The 20,169-nt window shown below is 44.6% G+C and overlaps 1 protein-coding gene across 1 annotated transcript in view; it reads right to left on the reverse strand.

Moving 5' to 3' along the window:
• MICAL3 (microtubule associated monooxygenase, calponin and LIM domain containing 3) overlaps positions 1-20,169 on the reverse strand; it is a 278,656-nt gene that overhangs the window by 33,432 nt on the left and 225,055 nt on the right. The window contains exons 29-36 of the mRNA XM_075069475.1: positions 19,867-20,004; positions 17,454-17,516; positions 14,291-14,395; positions 13,260-13,400; positions 10,692-10,783; positions 7,289-9,134; positions 6,086-6,180; positions 1,230-1,280 (exon numbers count right to left, since the gene is read on the reverse strand). Of these exons, the coding sequence (XP_074925576.1) occupies positions 1,230-1,280; positions 6,086-6,180; positions 7,289-9,134; positions 10,692-10,783; positions 13,260-13,400; positions 14,291-14,395; positions 17,454-17,516; positions 19,867-20,004 (2,531 nt within the window). The remainder of the gene's footprint in view (positions 1-1,229; positions 1,281-6,085; positions 6,181-7,288; positions 9,135-10,691; positions 10,784-13,259; positions 13,401-14,290; positions 14,396-17,453; positions 17,517-19,866; positions 20,005-20,169) is intronic.

Here is a 20,169-nt window from a genome sequence, read left to right on the forward strand (position 1 = left end):
AGAAGATTCTTTTTCAGACAAGTTAACTCAGTCGAGTTAGTTTAACCTGACAGGAAAGCCCTCTTAATAGCATGGTAGATGTAGTTTCATATCTTTTCAGTCATTATGTCAGACCTGTATTACCTGTGTTGTAGCCTAGGTGGGCACAAACTTATGTGACTTTAAAGATGTTAACGGGGCCTCACAATTATGTCAAGCTAACCTGACAGAGCTCACTTGACTGAAAAAAGCACCTTTCCTCCTCATATACACAGATTCAAAGTCTAAGGGACAACTGGAAAGAGGCAACTGCCTCTTCATAATCAAACCCTGTTGTGGACAGAGATGCTGCTCAGTTTAACAGGCAAAATGTTGGGAAAGGGAGACCTGAATTTCTTTTTTCTAAATCTAGTTAACATCACTATTCTTTTGCAAGTCCCAACTGAGCAGCCCATCGTTGTTAGACTGGTCTTGGCAACCAGTATCTGGGATAGTTTAGTGTGATCTTTAGTGGAGTTTTAAAGCCAAAGGGCAGCAGCTCTATCCCAAGCTTTTGACACGGGATTACATGGAGGCACCGTCATATCTGCCAAGGGAAAGGAGTTAATGCGTTGCTTCTTCATTCTTCTGCACATAATGCTACCCCAGTTAGACAGCAAAATACCTGAGGGGTGCGGGTTTCAGATCCCACCAGACACTCCTGTGACACAGGCGAGGTTTGGGGGCAGGGATGGAGTGTAGGAAACAGAGATACTCCCATTTGGCAAAAACTAATGCAATAACCTGGGATAGTTTCATTATGATTTCACTGTTTCTCCAAGTCTGTTTCGAAAGACCCTGGAAACTAACACAGGACCATTTATTCTTTTTCAAATGGGGAGGGTTGTTTTTTTAAACACACACGTACAGTACACTTAACAAATCAGCCTGCTTTGAAGCTAAGGGTTCCTAATGCATCTGCAACACCAGAGTGTCCTACAGATTGATTAAAAGTCCCCCTTTTGGACCTCTGAGGTGCACTGATCATTGCATGCAGTCTAACGAGTCAGAAAGGTTTGGGGTTTGTCTCATTTTCTGTAGATGACCTCGAGGAAGATTCCGTTGCCAAAGTTTGCTAATATCTCACTCATGCAGAGTCAGGGGTTGTGGTGTTAGTGCAGATGTGGTGGGAGGGCTGGGAACAAGGGATGGATATGATGGGTTAATAAAATGGGCATGCATGCAACAATGGCCAGCAATGGAGACACTACCTTTGACGAGTATGATCTCTTGAATGCCAGGGCGTGTGGTACATAAACCGACTTTAAAATGGGAATGGTAACGGGAAAAAAATAAAAACACACAAAATGGAGCAAAATCAGTTCAACATTGAAACAAATGCACAGTAACACAAACAAAGCTGTTTTTAAATGCAACATAAAATTGTACAAATGATGAACCTGGCACAGCCTGATTACGCACAATGGAAAAATCTCTACTCAGAAATCCATTTACCAGCACTCTCCTGAAGGCAATTCCAACTGAGGAGCCTCTTTGGAAAAGCAGTCATCCAGGAGATCCCCTTTTCTATTCTGGTAATAAGTATATGTTGATATGTGGACAAACAAAATTTTGGTTCAAGCTTTGGAAAAATGGTTTGGGTTGGTTCTGTTTTGATCTGAACCAACTCAGCCAATCATATATGGCGTCTTAAAAAAAATCCACACATGACTGAGTTCTTTTAGAAAGAAAGATTTGGCTTGTGAGAACCTTAGATTCACCCAGTCCACCCAATGTTTCTTGCCAGGAACACAAAACTTTCAACAGATCTATCCAAAAATAAGACTGACAGATATATAGCTGGGAAGGCCAGTCAGAGATGAGGATCCACTGAGGTAGTTATACATCTGTACAGCACCTAAGACAGCAGTCCATTCTATATATTAATGAATCTCTTGGTGAAGAAGCCCTTTCAGATATCTCACTATACTGCTGTCTATACAGTCTGTTATCTTGTCCATGGGTTTTGCTTTTGTCACAAAGCCTAAAGCTTGCATTCTGGTGGGACGCACTCTGGTGTCTGCTTGTTCAACGTTCAGAGCGGCAACAAGATCACGTGCTGACTCACTTGCATTCCCCCTCATTTACTTTCTGCTCCACCGCCTTTTTTCTCAGAAGTTCTGGTGCTTTTATGGCTTCGATCTGGCCTTTGCTTACTAATTAAAAATAAGCTCCGAGTTCCACTACAATGGCCTTGCTCATTGCTTTGTAACCTGCAAGAACATTACCTGGGGCTCTGAGCGTGTTGTGTCTCATAAGCCAATGGAGGCTCTGACTTCCTACCTGAATGGGACTCCTCCAAGAGTGCTGAAATGGAGATACTCTTCACTATGCCAGTACTGACTCAGAGGTGCTGCATGGTATTGGAAGTGTTCTGCTGCAACAGCGGCTCAGTAAGGAGCTGTGCTACAAGTCAGTAATAGCTGAACACTCTGCTCTGGCCCCTCCATCTTGTAATTTCAACTCAATTAAAAAAAAAAAAAAGTTACTACCTTACCGATTCAAGAGCGGCATGCTAAGGCTATGTCCACACAGCAGCTGGGAGACAGACATGTTAGCTGTGCTTGAGGCAGACAAGCACACACTACCACTGCTCAAACTCACACACTAAAAATAGCAGTGTGGTTGCAGCAGCACAGGCGACAGCTCAGGTTAGATGGGACAGCCTAGGGGCTTGGATGGGACTGTTCTTGAGCCACTGGCCTGAGCCACCACAGCCACGCTTCTATTTTTAGTGTGCTAACTCGAGCAGAGCTAGTGTGCGTCTGTCTACCTGTGCTGCGAAGCATGAGGCCAGCTGCTGCGCAGATGTACTCTTAGCTCCATTACCCCTGAAGGAGAAATGATTGTATTGCCCAGTGTTCCTAGGCAAAGTGAATTTCCATTGTGCGACAAGGTACAGAGCGCACTGTAACATGCCCTGGGCAAAGCACCAGCATCCAGCATTTTTGCAGAATATTCATTTAATTAAAAAAATCATGAATGGAAAGCTGAGAAACAATCTGAACATGTATGCAAATTTTAATATTCAGTGAACTATCTGCAGCAGGAGACATGTATCTCTGATCACCGCCCCACATTCTGTACATTCTCTCTCTCTCTCTCACACACGCACACACACTTATTAGTGTACACCCCACAGGGAACTACATGAACATTCTTTACAGGAAGCGTTTCTTGAAAGGCAACACACTAAGCCACACAAAGTTAATTCACTGCTGATTGCTAATGCTAGGATGGGCAGGCTAAATGGGCCAAGCCTCTGAGAAGCAAGTTCAACACAACAACTACAAAAGCAACATCAGCTGGATTTTAACTTTGAAAGGGTTCAGATAAAAGTCATGTGGCATGAAGCAAACCTCTTTTTCCCCATAAAGGAGAAAATAAGCAGTCGACATGGGCTGTAATTAAAAGGCACAAACTCAATAGTGCTGCCCTTTTGCCAGCCACATCCTGGATGCAATTCCTTCCACAGCGAGACTTGCCAGGGTGTGGTGTAAATGTTTTACACCCCCAGACACAGTTGTTATGAACCAAAAGGTTGACGTGTCTGTGGTCTGTTCCCTCTGGATGAGTGCACACACTCCCAATTACTGCTCCTGGAAAGCAAAGGCGGGCACTGAGCAAAGAAGAGATCCTTAAGTGTGACTCAGCCACAGCAAATGGAGAAAATGAGACAAGAAAACCATACCCTGGAAATCTTGCTGCTTACGTAAAATAGCTGAGAAAATTTAAAAGGAAGAACAATATTTTGTTGGGTATCAGGAAGAATTCCAGGCCATCTATAACATCCCCAGGCCGTGGAATACTCAGTGGCCAGCATCTCTTCCGCAAAAGCCAATCTATATCAAAGTTGCTCAGCATGGAGGTGCCAGAGAAAAGGAGTGAGTATTTAGAGCACCTCCAACTTTGAGAACATACATGGTGCTTATTGAAATCCTGCTGCCAAAAATTCACAAGCTGGACAGGAATGACAGCATCACAGCTCTTATCTGAACCCCCACATACTGCATCTCTTTCTGCTTCCCTAGGTACCTCCTCCTTCTGCATCTCAGATGGAATGTGGAACTTGTCATGAAACACCTCGAGGGCAAGCAAAGAAGGAAGAGAAGAAAGGGGTCCAATATAAAGAACAGTTCCCAGAGTAAAACCCTCCTCTCAGAGAAGGTGACTACATATAAGTATGAACCGGGGAGGGAAGTGTAAAGAGGTTTAAACCAAGTGCTTGCCATGTTTATGAGAATTTTTATTAGTTGCTCAAACTACATTTTATCTTATCATAGTTAAAAATACAAGTGGAAATTATCTTTTGCTGTATTTCCACTTGCACTGCTCCACAACCTCCCCAATCAGCTGAGATCTTCATAACTGAACCAGACATCTACCCTAACCTGGCATTTGCCATTGATTTCTCCAGGGTTGACGAAAGGTGGGGGGAACTGCTCACCATTAGAGTGGAGAGCGATACTGTCCTCTGAGGCTCCTTTTGTTCATGAGATGGAGGTGGACGATCCCATCCCAGATGCTAGGTACAAATTCCAACGGCTAGCTTCTCCAGTTACCATGGCAACAATTACATTTTTAGCACAGTAGCGAGATCGCAGTTAGCACAGGTACGTCTCCTCAAACCGGAAATTACACCTCCAGCATGAAGTGCTGACATACCCTGGGAGCCAGGCACAAGGGGAGAAAGTGGGGACCGGAGAGAACTCACTTCTCTCTTTCCAGTGCATGCCTGAGCTGAGGATCATGGTACTGTGGGTGAGAAGGTCGTACCCAATCATCACACCTCAAACCTGCAGAGCACATCCAGGAACCCCTCCGACAGCTGCAGGTTTCTCTCCACTCCAGCATCCACTGTAATTTTTTTAAATCTTTCACTTGTTCTGTTTTTACTTTATTTTTTCCCCTGATCAAATGAAACTATGAAAACATGGCCACTCGCTTCATTATGTGATGAATATACTAGATAGAGAGAAATAAAAAACAGAGGCCCCTCAGTTCCTGCCAGGTCTCTTGCTCATAGGTAGGCCCTGATCCCAGCAAAATGACAGGTTTCTTTTTTCCAGTGTTTGTGGGGGCCAGCAGAAGCTCCTTCCACTTTCTCTTTACTTTTCTACTCCCCTTAGAGCCCCATTTCACTGTGTAGTTGCGTTTGGCTGGGGAGGCTCAATGTGGCTCACTCCAGAATTCTACAGTACTAGCCAGAGGAGGCTGCTCATGGGCAAGCAGACACTTCTTTCTTTCAAGAAGCTGAGTGGACACCCAGCCCTTACCTGCATGATGAGCAACAGCCCTATGCTCAAATCCCCATGTATCCAATGTGTCTTCTTTCTATTCCAGTTTCGCAGTCACTGCTTACATTCACAGAGACACTGCTAATTGCCATGAATCCGTCAAAGGGAGCAGGGACAAAAATGGGAGAGGAATAGGCGCAGGTTCTCCCTTTCCAGCCAGAAGAACGCTAAGGTATAGATCCCCATCTCCCCAGGGAAATACGCACACATATGCCATGCTGCAGAACCACAAACCTGCAGTTTCCTCCTCTCTGGGTACTCTGTCTTGCTTATGCCTTTGCTGAACGCACAGTAACATATCCGTATACAGTTTGCCTCGAACTCCAACAGATCAACCTATTGAACAGGTTGGCACAACAATATCCTAAAACCAGATCTTTACCATGAAGTGAAGAATGTCCCAATAGCACATTTCTGTAGTAACGTTACAGCCAGTAAAATTTACTCTTGAGACATGAAATTCCCATTGCTAGAGATTGCGAGCATGTTTTCTAGAGGGACAAAAATATCCTACCCTCAGAACAAAGCAATACACACATAATCCCTGTGTGCAAGGCAGTGACAACAGGACCTATGTACAATGCCAGTAGGGAATCTGGCTTATTGTTGAAACTGACTGGCTGATTTCAGATTTATTATTCAACCAATCTTATACTAACACCATCCGCAGCAAAAACAGTAAGAATGATAAAGTTAATCCTGGCAAATGTTGTTGTGGTTCTGAGTCTGTGATCTCTATGAGGACAGTTCTATCTAAATGGTCTTCCTACCTCTCGCTTGGATTTCTGAGAAGATCGTTCGAGAACGTCATCACTGGAGAGGTCAGAGTCCTCTGAGAAACTCAAGTGTCGACGGAGCTGCAAATCTGAGAAAACAGACCAAAAAAAAAAGAAAGAATAAGATGACAAGTTTAGAAGAGTAGTCACTACTATTGTGTTTCTCTGTCTCTGCAGATACTTTTGAGCTTGGCCTTGCTCCTGTTTGACTTACACTTCTGAAACAATTATCACAGTCATACTTCACTGCTGAGATATCTGGGAATATCGTGCTCCCAAAAGCACCGCTCCACAAAGCGATACCAGAGTGTGGAATCACTGACTGTGGGGTTTCCTTCTAATGAAGCACCACCTTCTGAAGCAGGTAAATTTGAGAATGATGTTGAACATGCCAAGCACAGCTTCCTTTCCCTCCAGCCAGGTCAACATTCCTACAAAGAGGCTGAGCATTTGGATGACAGCAGCAGAGATTAAGTCATTTTGGCCAGCTCCACTTTTATACGAGTCAAAGAAATGACAGGTACCTGTGCTTTGGCCCGTGTTTACAGATAACTGCTTTAATATGTCTCAAGAGTCTCAAGTTGTCATCAAGTGCTCTGAGTGGACCTGATGGCAAATGGCAGATCTATGATTGATCCCATGATCCCTGCTTTTTAGAGCAGTGAAGAGCTGGCAGGTCTCAAGTTGCACAGGGAGCAAAGAGGAGGGGAAGTAACTATACCTCCATGCCCTTGAGCACCCATTTACCTTTTAATTAATGAACGGACATTTATGTCAGTCTCTATAAACATTGCATAATCTGCCATGGCAGATTGAAGGGAAGTGAACTGACGGTCAAAGCAGGGAGCCAGGGTAGGAGTTAAAACAAGTCTGAGACGTGGCAAACTCCTCTTTTCAGTCAGGTTAAAGCAGAAAAATGACTAGTTCTGTAGGCTGGTACATATGGAATGAACAGTAATGTGCCAAATTCGCTGTTTGACAATCTGTTTCTCCCACTGATATGCTACATATTTTATAAACAAACGTGTGTACAGTTCTAATCCCATTATTCTCAAGAGTAATCCTAGTTTGCGTGTTAGGCAAAGGAGAGTGACTCAGAGGTATAACAGTGTGGGGTAGCAAGCTTGGACTACTTCATTTCAGAAGCTTTCCAGCTGCAGTGAAAGTACAGTGTACAGACAGGCAGATGTACTATACCTGCTGCTCTAACCATTGGAGAGACTTTGTGCTTCCCAGAGTCCCCTGTGGCACCGCTTGAGGGAGTGCTAGGGCAGGATTTGTTATCAGTCTTTTTCTTCTTGTCTTTCTTATATCCAGAGAAAACAGACTTCCACAATGATCTGGGCTTGGTGGCCTCCTCGGCCAGGCCACTGGATTTGTCAGAAAGCCGGCTGTCATTCTTGGATTTCTTCTCCTTTTTGTTCTTACGAGGGGAGAAGAGAGAAGTCCTTTTCTTACTTTTCCCACTGGAGCCCTCTGAGGAGGTGACAGACCCTTCGGGGCCCGCAACGTCAGCAGGGGGGGAGAGGAACTTTTCATTAGCAGCATTATGTTTCAGTGTGGGGCCCTCTGGTACTTTCATGGCCAAATGTGCTGAGGACTCAAAAACCCTCTCTTTGGGCTTCAAGGGCATGGAGGAGGCTTTTCGTGCCTTGGTGGCCCCAGCAGCTGCAGCCGCCTCCAGATCTTTCATCTTACACAACTGCTTAGCCATGGCATCCCGCAATGCCTGACTCTTTACAGACTTCTCTCTGGCTCTCATTCTTTCCTCAGCTAGCTCCTTGGCTTCTGGAGAGATTTGAGGCAGCACTCTCTTTCTTTGGTTCGCTCCTCCTTCCATTGATGGTGGTCCACCATTCTCTTTGACCAATGGCAGGTGAAGAGGCTTCTCTGGCCTTGGCCTACTGGTAGGGGGTGTAAAGAACTTCTCATGAAGACTTGTATCCTCAGTTCTCTCATCGTAAGTGTCTTCCACATCATCAGCAAATGGAATCTCATCCACACTCTCCACAAATGACTTCCGCACTTCTTCTTTTGAGACCTGGGTTGACTCTTTGGCAGGAGGGTTGTGCTCATTAGGTGAGGGTGCAGGAGATGTTGGTGTTGGTGCTGGCTTAGACTCTGTCTCATTCAGCCAAATTGTCTGATGCCTCTTTCTACGCAAAGTTGCTGGTGCTTCATTTTGAGGAGGTGGTGGGGGAGGGCTTGATGGTGGAGTTAGCATAGTGGAGTCGGAAGTATTGAAGCTCTGGCTGGCCAATGTCCTCATGTTGGATGAGCTCCCATGCAGACCCAATCCAGAGCTGCTGGACAAGTCTCTCTTTACTTCATTGGAACTCTTCAGCTCTTTGTCTGAGGGAGATTTTGGAGTCAGCAGAGATATCTGCTCACTGTCTAGTTTGGACATGATCAGCCTTCTTGGGGCAGGCTGGGGTTTTAGAAGATGGATCCCCTCCTCCTCTGAAACACTCAGCGGAGCTGACTCAAGGGCTGAGACAGTGAAGCTAGGCTCTGACCCTTTGCTTCTGTTCACTGGAGTAAGCCCCAGACTCCTCCGGATTTCAGCACTCTTCATCCAGAACTCTTCTACGAGGTTATTCCGTTTCAGGGCTTCTTCTGCAGTAGTAGGGCTCCCCAATTTTTCCACCTCATTATCTTGGCTCTTTAGGGCAAGCTGGGCCAGAGGGGTGGATGTTAAGGCTGGTACGGGCTGAAAGCACACTGGAGGTCCCACTGGAGATGGAATGGATGCTTCAGCAGATGGCAAAGGCTGGGAACAGATAGGCAACTGGGCAGAGGGGGAGGATGAAGCCAACACAGGTGCTGCTGTCTGAGACTGCACTGGTGATGTAGATGTGATGGCTTCTGGCAATGCAACTGGTTGGGACCGTATTGGAGAGAGAGAGAGAGAAGGGCTTTTAACTTTCTGATCTTCACGGATTTCATCTTTTGGACTTTCTTCAAGGAGGAATGGTTCAGGAAAAAAGCGTGTTTCTGGAGATTTGTCCATGCAGGGCAGTGCCGTGAGGGGATCCTTTGCCTTCTATGGAAATGCAGAAACAAAAGAAATGATTATTAATGGTCCCTAAGCACCTTCAGAGGGATTTAGAATATCGCACCATGCCTCAGGCTTTCAGGAATAAGGGAGTGATAACTTAAGCTTCAATATATGAAATTTGGCATCCTTTTCCAGTGCATGGAAACTAGCTGGGATCTTTCATCAGATATTGTTCCACTCTGTAAGCTGTCTATTATGCAAGTTGAAACGACACATTTAATTTTGGAAAGAGAAGGAAAGTACATTTCAGAATACCCAATTCCACTTTACTCCTTCCCACCTCCGAGTGGTCCCCCCCCATCAGAGGAAGGTTCTTCCAGACCTATTCTACATTTTGGCCAGAGCTGGCTAGGGTAGGGTAGGGTTGTTTCTCAAAGGCATGAGGCATTCCTTACCTGGGTGCTGCAGAGCTCCCAATCCTTAATCATCTGAGGAGTCTTGGATTTCACTTAGACCTGCTGCCACTAGACAGCTATGTCATCCAGGCAACGTATTATGTGAAAGAGTTTAAGCCGTTGACATTTCCCCATACAGATTTACTGTCTGGAGAGTATCAGCTACAGAAAATGTTATTTTCAGTGCAAGATCTCAAGGGCAGAGTCCTTGTCTACCTGTATACCTGGACAGCACCTACCACAAAATAGCTCTGGATCCTGACTGCAGCATTACTATAAACAAATAATAAATGTGTCTGATGGCACCATTAAAAGTGACAAGAGGAAATCACTCCATTCCCTTCCAGTATGAATGCTGTCAGCAAACCTGCCTGATCTCACAATTTAAGTATAGGCTAGAGAATCTAAATCAAACCGCACTGGCAATTTAGTGAGTAAATAATCACAAAAACAAAGGACACAGCAGTTAAAAATAAAATACTAAAAAAATGGAAACAGGGAACTATCATTTCAACATTTTTAGTGTTCCACGTTACGAAGAAAGATTTTTCAACGCTAAGAGTTCTGCTATATTCACATTCAGTCATCATGAGAGAAGCTCTTGTTGCCTGTTCCTGCACAGCAGTAGTATGGGAAACTGATTTTTCTAAATGAAATGGCACTGAAATGAGTAAAACATAAACCTGGGGTGTCTCAATTATTACCTTTGTCTTCACTCATCTTACACACAAATGAATCTGACAGGGAACTGGTGTGGAGGGAACTCAGAGTGACTGAGCAGACTCAAGCACGGACTGGACAATGACTATTTTGCTGTTGTATATATGCATGATACATAACTCCTGCTTGCTACACAGGCCCACTGAGGGTCCCCAATAACTTTTTCTTTGCCTCTAGAGTTAGAGACTTGTGCTACTCATCAGCTATTGCACTGTGAATTTCTTCAGAGGAAAAAAAAGTGGCTTGTTTTCTTTTAAAATCTAAATGAAACTAGGTCTCAAGAAGTCAGAGAACAATGTACATTATCTAGATAAGAAAAAAGAGCTAAAACTATCACTCTCAGTCATACAAGCTGTTCTACTAATCTAGAGAGTACAGTCCCTTAATTGGTATCAACATAACTTTGAAGAGCACCAGGAACTCTTACCTCTATTTGTTCTGTACTGGGACTACCAACTGGGGACAGAGGAACAGTGGTCTCATTGGGTGACCAGATGGGGGTGGAGGGTTTGCATGGATCTAGGGAAAATGGAGAGTGCATTAAAAACTCCCACAAATGAGCCCTTTAACATTCTAAATCCATGTGAAGCACAGTAAACAGTGAACAAATCACTAGCCCTTTATATTCTGGATGAGCCCTCTGGAGTCTGAGTATCTGGCCACGTCTACACTACGCGATAATATTGAATTAGCTAAAATCGGTTTCATAAAACCGATATTATAAATTCGATTTCACGCAGCCAGACTAGGCACAGTAATTCGGCGTTGTGCGTCCATGGTCCGAGGCTAGCGTCGATTTCTGAAGCACTGCATTGTGGGTAGCTATTCCGTAGCTATCCCATAGTTCCCGCAGTCTCCCCCACCCCTTGGAATTCTGGGTTGAATCATTGTCGTGGGTGGTTCTGGGTAAATGTCATCAGTCATTCCTTCCTCCGGGAAAACAACAGCTGACAATCCTTTCGCGCCATTTTTCCCTGGATTGCCCTGGCAGACGCCATAGCACGGCAACCATGGAGCCCGTTCAGCTTTTTTTTTTTTTTCGGCACGTATGTGTACTGGATGCCGCGGACAGAGGCGATACTCCAGCGCTACACAGCAGCATTCATTTGCTTTTGCATGATAGCAGAGATGGTTACCAGTCGTTCTGTACCGTCTACTGCCGGAGTAAACTGGCAATGAGATGACGGTTATCTCTCCCCTCTGTACTGTCTGCTGCTATCATGAGTGCCCCTGGCTGAGATCGGCCGGGGGCGCAAAAGCAAAACTGGGAATGACTCCCCGAGTCAATCCCTCCTTTATGGTTTCTAAAAATAGAGTCAGTCCTGCCTAGAATAGGGGGCAAGTGTACTAGAGGACCAGTGTATCAGAGCACAGCTGCTCCGTGTCAGTATTCACAGGGGGTGCCCCTGCAACAACCCACCCGTTGCTTCCCTCCTCCCCCAACCTTCCTGGCTACCGTGGCAGTGTCCCCCCCCCCATTTGTGTCATGAAGTTATAAAGAATGCAGGAATAAGAAACAGAGACTTGTTTAGTGAGATAAATGAGGGGGAGGCAGCCTCCCGGGGCTATGACAGTCCAGGCAGGACAATAAGCGGTGCGGGGGAGAGGAGCCCAGCATGCTGCTGCTATGACAGTCCAGGCAGTACAGAATCTTTTCTTTACACAGGAAAGGGAGGGGGCTGATTGAAGCTCAGCCCCCAGTTGCTATGATGAAGACGGTTACTAGCCGTTCTGTCCTATCTACTGGGAGTGACCAGGAATCATTCCTGTTTTTACCCAGGCGCCCCCATATTCAGTTAAAAGCATTGGAGCACTCACGGGTTGATGAGGACAGTTACCAGTCCTATTGCACCGTCTGCCACCAAGGGAGGGGAGAGGAGCGGATACTGCTCTTCACTGCTGCAGCATCGCGTCTACCAGCAGCATTCAGTACACATAGGGTGACATTGAAAGAAGTCAAGAAATGATTTCTTTCCCTTTTCTTTCACGTGGTGGGGGGGGGGGAGAAACTGAAGGAGCTATTCCCTGAACCACGCCAGACACTGTGTTTGAACCTACAGACATTGGGAGCTCAGCCAAGAATGCAAATACTTTTCAGAGACTGCTGTGGACTGTGGATAGCTGGAGTCCTCAGTACCCCCTCCCTCCCTCCATGAGCATCCATTTGATTCTTTGGCTTTCCGTTACGCTTGTCATGCAGCACTGTGTAGCCTGGAGATTTTTTTCAACACGCTTTGGCATTTCGTGTTCTGTAACGGAGCTCTGATACAACAGATTTGTCTCCCCATAAGCGATCAGATCCAGTATCTCCGTACGGTCCATGCTGGAGCTCTCTTTTGGATTTGGGACTGCATCGCCACCCGTGCTGATCAGAGCTCCACGCTGGGCAAACAGGAAATGTAATTCAAAAGTTCGCGGGGCTTTTCCTGTTTACCTGCCCGCTGCATCCGAGTTCAGATTGCTGTCCAGAGCGGTCAGTGGTGCACTGTGGGATACCTGCCCGGAGGCAATAACGTCGATTTCCGTCCACACTAACCCTAATCCGATATGTTTATATCGATTTTAGCGCTACTCCTCTCGTCTGGGAGGAGTACAGAAATCGATATAAAGTGCTCTTTATATCGATATAAAGAGCATTGTAGTGTGGACAGGTACAGTGATAAATCGATTTAACGCTGTTTAAATCGATTTAAACGCGTAGTGTAGACCAGGCCTCTGTATGTGACCCTAATGACAAAGGCAGTTAGCCCAAAAGCACCCATAGGGATCTGAGAGGGAACAACTGGTTCTGTGGGTTCCCTGATGCTTTGGGAAGATGTAGCTTATGGTATCAACACCTTTCTCAGAACACAAATGCAAACACATGCAATGCATTGAGAGTATTGGCATGGTTCAAATGTAACTGAAGAGATTGCTTTCACCAATAGCTCAGTCTGACAATTCAAAGAAATGATCAGTCTTTCTGGACTGCAAGATACAGAGATTAAATATTTACCTTCTGTCAGACTGCAGGGAGCAGTGGCCTCTCGCTCACCCTCATCCTCAGAGACTTTCAATTCTGGCTGTTCCATGTCCCCTTGAGGTAACTGACACTCATCTTCTGCATCAGATGGGGTGTCATCTGACCACCTTTGATCTGGGGAAAAAAAGAAGATGACACAGATAGGAAACAATCTTGGATGCAAGTCCATAAGGACAGCCATCTATTTCCTAAATCTTTCTATTACTCTTCCTACCCCAGCACCTAACTCTTCTATTCCTTCATGACATGCTAACTGGGGTCACTTAACTAGTTACTAATGGTGATACAAATAAGTTCCCTAGTTTGTTTCATACTTTCCACAGTTATGCTGGAAATTTCCCTACATCTCCCAATATGTACAGTTTCTTTCATGCTGGCAAAAGAAGGCTTTAGAGTCAATCCTACAGCCTTTTCCCACGTGAACACTCGCTTCTTTCATTCAGAAAGATTATAATGAGAGTAAGGACTTCAATTGTTACAAAGAGGAGGGAGAAAAATTGTTCTTAACCGCTGAGGATAGGACAAGAAGCAATGGGCTTAAATTGCAGCAAGGGAGGTTTAGGTTGGACATTAGGAAAAACTTTCTGTCAAGATGGTCAAACACTGGAATAAATTGCCTAGGGAGATTGTGGAATCTCCACCATTGGAGATTTTTAAAAGCAGATTAGACAAACACCTGTCAGGGACGGTCTAGATAATATTTAGTCCTGCCATGAGGGGAGGGGACTGGACTAGATGACCTCTTGAGGTCCCTTCCAGTCCTAAGATTCTATGATAAGACTGGGTCCTCTAACAGAGTGGTTGCGAGCAATGTCTTCCAGAATCCATGGCACTGCAGTTCTTCAGCTCCATCTCACACTTCAGTCCCACTTTTCTCTCTCTTCTGCACTGAGCTCCCACATACACAGATCTGTTCTGACTGGATCACCCTTATACAAGATACCTGATTCCCAACATGACTCTGCTCCCATAACAAGGTTTAATGGTGCACTGTGGTACCGTACCATCATCCAGCTCTGCACCTGTGTCTCCATCTTCGCCTGCTTCCCCTTCTGTATCTGCTGGTTCTGTGCCCACCTCATCCTCCACTTTATTCTCCTCAAATGGGGCTGGAATGCATTAAAATATTGAGAGAGAAAGAGAGAGAGAGAGACACAGAGAGAAAGAAAATCTGTACAAGGGAAAACAGTTTCAAACTGCATCATTTACTCATTGTTTCTGCAACAAGATGCTCTGAGGTGCTTCAGCAGGGAAGACGCTCAACCGGCATTTCAAAACTTGAGTCCGAGTAGTCAAGGGGTTTTGTGCTTTTGAGGAAGCTTTGTCACAGACACTGGCACTGCAAGGTTTTCAAGGCACTACTGCGGGACTGGCCTTGTGAAGTACTAGCGTCTCCACTTCTGCAACCAAGATGTGCTTGAGACATTAGATGAGGGTGTCAGGGAAAGCTCTAATGGAGTACGCTCGACTATTGCTGCAATATAGTATTGGTACCACAAAGGAACTGCAGTTACCAACATTTTGGAGGATGTGTGCTAGTTGCAAACTGCAATCTCATATTCTGCCACAATAATTTGCCTAGCAGCAGAATCAAAGATGTTTGAGGGACCTGAAGTCAGACGAGGTGACCTGCCAGGAGGTGACTAGCCAGGAGAGTTGACCATTTGGAAACTGTTTAACTCTGTGCAGCTGCAACATTCTAGAAGAAACAGTTTGGTGGAGTCCAGACTGCAGTGCAGATACCCACGACCTGGATGTATTCAGATAGTTTAATGTGAATAACAGACGCATAAGAAGTATGTTCATGTTTTCCAGAGCCCAGAATCTGCCTTACAGGATCAGTCTGAAGGGAAGATTCATGAATTTATATACCCAAAGAGGCATTTGACAATGTTACACATAAAAAGATTTAATTCCAGAGGGGAGCATGAGCCCCCACCAGGATGGCCTTTAATTTACATTATTAAACTATATTTCACAAAAACCAAGAGACTCCTATAACTTCCTCAAATATTACACCTTATCCCATCTCAATTATTATGGGTGGGTGTTGGTCACACAGCTTCAAGGTCTTTCCATAACTTCAGGCAGAATCTTTTTTGTTTTAAAGGCATTTCTAGCTTTAACCATAGCACTGGCAGACTGCACAAACCTGGGCCACATTTTTGGATTTATGCATATAATTAGCACAACTGCAGGCTCAAATGACATGTTAGACATTTAACTGGGTTGCTGAATGCTCAATTATTGCAAATGAGCACACATTCTCAGTAGTCATGCTGCAAACTATATGCACACAATGCTAAAGTTCTGGGTCCGTAATGATGTAAACAGATGTCAGTGCTCATTTCATAGTCTACCTGGGACCATTTAAATGACAACACTACCAATCATGACAGTCTAAGAAAGAGTGAGCTGGCATCTTGACATTCTCCACACACATTTTGATCTTCTCCTCTTTTTCTAGAAGAGGCTCTTTGCTTCCTTGGTCTTCCAAGCATGACATTGACATTCTGTCCTACTGAAACAATGGTTGTCCTGCCCCTTCAACCTGAGAATTTCTTCTATGTCACTTTTTTCACCTTGGTAGCATCACAGCAGTGGAGGGGCACATGGCTTGCATTTTTTTTTAAACTGCTGTTATAAGATGCTGTCCTTTCACCTAAAAGGGAGCATGGCATGACAGGGCCTGCACCCTTAAACCAGAGGCTTTGTAATACGCAGAATCTTACAGATCTACAACATGAAGCCGAGTTACAGTTGTAAGGGCTGGGCTTCCCACTGTGACATCTAAACATGTTCTTAACTAAACCAGGCCCTCTCTTACAATGATGCTTTACTGACCTGCTTGTTGCTTGGGTGTGTACCAGCTACTGCCATTTTAGAAACAGTAATGACACAGTAACTTGTTTTAGGTAAAAACATCAAAATGTGAGCAACTGTCACAAAATGTGTAGAAGTGTCACCTTCAAAAGTGTGAATATCTGACACTGGCCTGGCTATATGTATGCTGGTTTCTCCATTTGGAAATTGTGGTGCAGTGCCCTATAGCAAGGATCTAATAGATGAAAATAAATTCTTTACAATACCTTAAAAACACAAAATTCAGCAGCCTATTTTATGGATGCATAGATAAGTAACACACTGGTGCACTGGGCAGCCCATTCTGAAGGACCCGGAGCTTGGGGGACAGGATAAGAGGGTGGCTGGTTATAGTTATACATATACTGTGCATATACGTATGTGCAGTTAGGATGAGGAGCAAGGGGACAAAAGTTGCACACAGTAATTGGTGAGATATACACTATGGCAGCCAGAAACTACAAATTCAGCAGTCTATGTCGGCCAATAGCCAGGACTTGACGGGGTGATGTGCAGCTATCCCGTAAATGCTGCTGCCTTGCCAAAACAGTTACAGAAGCAACATTTTAGAGGTGAGCTAATTACTTCTGTTTGCAAGGGCAACTCAACTAGAGGTCACACAAGTTACCCCTGGTCTACCATATTTTTTAGACCCTTTTTGTGGTTTATAGAATTTAACACCCTCCCATCCCCTGAAATCTCCACAGTCACTGATTTTGTAAGTGATTCTAGGGGACCACCTAGGAAGAGCAGCTGACACTTAGCATCTTTCCACTCCTTTGGTGCTTAGATGGGCAACGTGTTTCAGGTTTGTGGAGTGTGGCTTTTTCTATATTCACTCCTGGCTCTAGAGCGTCCCTGGCTTTAGCTAAATTGACATCTTCTTTCTTGCTCTCTTCATCAGGAAGCTGTAATTTGCTCCAGACACTGCTTGAAGCACTCTCCCTCATCTTTTCACTTACAAGCAAGCACCAAGATCCCTTTGTCAAGGGGTGGGGAAGGATGACAATTACTCCTCAGTTTATAACCCAAATCAAAATGTTCAACCTACTTTCTTCTTCTCCTGCATTACACGGAAGATGTTCTTTTCTGTACGGCCTGCCTTTGCAAGGGGTAAGATGAAAGCCCAGTTCATGCAAGAATGGACTGTGAGCGAGGCATGCATGCACACTCCCACATCCTGGTCATGCAATAGCAACAGGGTCATAGTTCCAGTGTTAAGGTACTAGCTCAGCCGCTGAAGGCATGGAAAGAGGGCGGGCAGGGTTATTCTGAATTGTTATAGAATGAATATCACCAAACTACCTCCAGAGACCGTCTCCAGCCATGCCTGCACCGCCTCACGGCGTACGGAGGGAAGGTCGGATGCTGAATTTAAAAAACAATAAATAAATGATAGTAAATCAAAAGTTAGACACAAATAAGTGTATGAAATTGAAACACTAGAGAGAAATTCCTCAAAACCGAGAGCAACAATAAAACCTAGGCTTTGTCAGATGATGGAGATTGGATTTGAGTGTTAAATTAGGATAATGAGGTATAAATACCAAATCTGCTTTACAATCCATGGAAGATAAGAGCGTTAGTGAAAGCTCAACATGTTCTCAGTGTCCTCTTTGCAGATTTCAGCCATTTTGGTCAAGCTGACAAGAGAAGCTAGAAGATGGCGTATGACCACACAAATCGTGCTAACAGAAGCCAAAGGCTGTATTGATTTTAGACTATATTGCCTGGGTTTGGTTGCTTACAGGCAAGGGAGAATTCTCACTGGAGCATGAGAGATCACAGAACACAGCTTTCCTGGGGATCAGCAATGTTGCCCTGCTCCTTTAGATCTAACCATCAACTCCAGACAGTGGTTCTGAAGTGCTCTCTAAACAGCACATGTGGATTATTGCAATGAAGCATCTAAGTTACCGATCTGTGGAAATCCAGCTCTCAGTTTGGCCTATTCTTTGGGGAAGGAAAGATTGCCTGCTTCCCGAAGGAAGTTGTAAATGCCACGGAAGGGATTGTCTGCACCATCGGAAAAGGTCAGCACAGGTTTTCCTTCACTTTATGGACAACTGTAACAGTATATCATGGAGGCAGCTGTGTCACAGAGAGAGGAGTTGGGATTTAGAAACAGGACACTGGTAGCTCACAATGCTGGAGTGAGTGAAAGTCCTTCCGGTCGATTTTTGCTTTAACCTCTCTTTGTTTGCACAAAGAAAAACAGGTTGGAAAAATAAGAAGAGAAAACATAAGCTAAAAGGAAAACTGAGAAATGGCAGCACCCTTGACTTCTGGTCACTTCTGTTATCAGTGGAAGCTAAACTCACCTTAAGTATGGTAAACTTGAGGAACAATGTCAGTACTTACTCAGGGTTCTTAAACTTCAAGCTACATTAGTCAAGAATGTTTAATGCTATAACACTGAGGCCTGTGTTTGTATGATTGTGGGAGAAGGGAAATACTGATCTATCTTTATAGATCACGTTTCACTTCAAAGAATCTCAAAGCATTTTACAAGCTACTACATTTATAAGAATAACTTTCCCCACCACTCAAATGTAGCCACCTTTGGGGTGAAATGCAGCACTGAATAATAAATGAACACACCAGGCAGTAAAGCCACGCCCAGCTGAAACTACAGAGGAACCTTGGTCAGAAGATAGTTACCTGGAAAGAATTTGGCTAGGGAACAAGAGTTAAGACCCCCAGCTCTTAGAACACGTACCATGTGATTTTTAATACCCACAAGCAGTCAGAACTTTGGTCTTAAATTTCTCTGGAAAAACAGTGCCTCTGTAACACAGTTCTCCTAAGATCATTCTGGGACATTGGTTTGGTACAGACTTGGAGGGAAGACTACCACCTACTGAATCAAATACCACAAAGTTTTGGTTCTGGTGACACTTGGGCTTTCCTTACAGCTCTCCAATACTAGGAAAGTAGGCCCCACCCTTCTTAGCTCAAGGTATCTGACAAGATCACAGTCCCAAGTATGGGAATAGTGTGGAAGGTGAATCACAATGAGATATACGAGAGATGTTGGAGAGGGTACTAGCATTCTCTATTTTTTTTCCTTCTCCAAAACGACCTTATAGGCAAAATGGCATCTTGAAATGATGACTCACTTTGCTGAAAAAACAAACACTGTCAAATCTCAATACAAAGAGCCAAACAACAATTGGCTGGCTTCTTGGGCCCTCTGTGCTCTTCACCATTCCCTGAAGATACCAGACCCTTGCCAGATGCAGATACAAAGTTTGAAAAGCAGCAGCAGAATATATTCAATGTAGACACAAAAACTATTCTGCCCTTCAGAATAAGTAACTTTTGTTTTTCCAAGGTCTGGACGCTTCATCATCCCTATCCTGAAGGAACACAACTGGCTGAATTGTTTCCTCTCAAATCCAGAACCCTTTAAACCTGTTATCAGGGGCTTGCAACCTGCAATATCAAATGATTCCCATCCTGTAGCAGAATGTTATACAGGGTCTAATTAGATACACAAGGCAGGAGAGCTTGCTATGCTGTGTTGACTTAGAAAACCAGTAACTTAAATGGAGATCAACCTCAAAAGTAAAACATTTAAACAAGTGTTTAGTTTCAGGAAGCAGGGCCTTTGAATCATTGTTCACCCTTCTGAAGAAGGCAGCAATTGAAGGGAGCAGAAGCAACAGAGTTAAACAGCTGCAACTGTGATCTGGGGATCGATGCAGCAGGAGATTACCTCTGGAGGTGGAGGACTTTGAAATTGGGACCATTTTTTCCTCCTCCTCTTTCTCGCGGATGTGTGTCCAGTGCACATCTGCCAGGATCTCCAGGGGATCAATCGGATTTACAATCTGCTGTAGCCTCAGGTTTCCAGCTAGCGGACCAAGGATGAGGCAGATCAGGATGTGGGCGGGAAGGGAGGAAGGATAGGGTGGAAAGAGAGAAAAGAAGAGTTAGAGAAAGGACACACATGACAGGAAAGGAAATATAAGGAAAGAAAAAAGAAAATATTACTTGCCAAGATCAGTTTGCCAGACAG

The sequence above is a fragment of the Chelonoidis abingdonii genome, chromosome 1 (assembly GCF_003597395.2).
Source record: "Chelonoidis abingdonii isolate Lonesome George chromosome 1, CheloAbing_2.0, whole genome shotgun sequence".
NCBI lineage: Eukaryota > Metazoa > Chordata > Testudines > Testudinidae > Chelonoidis > Chelonoidis abingdonii.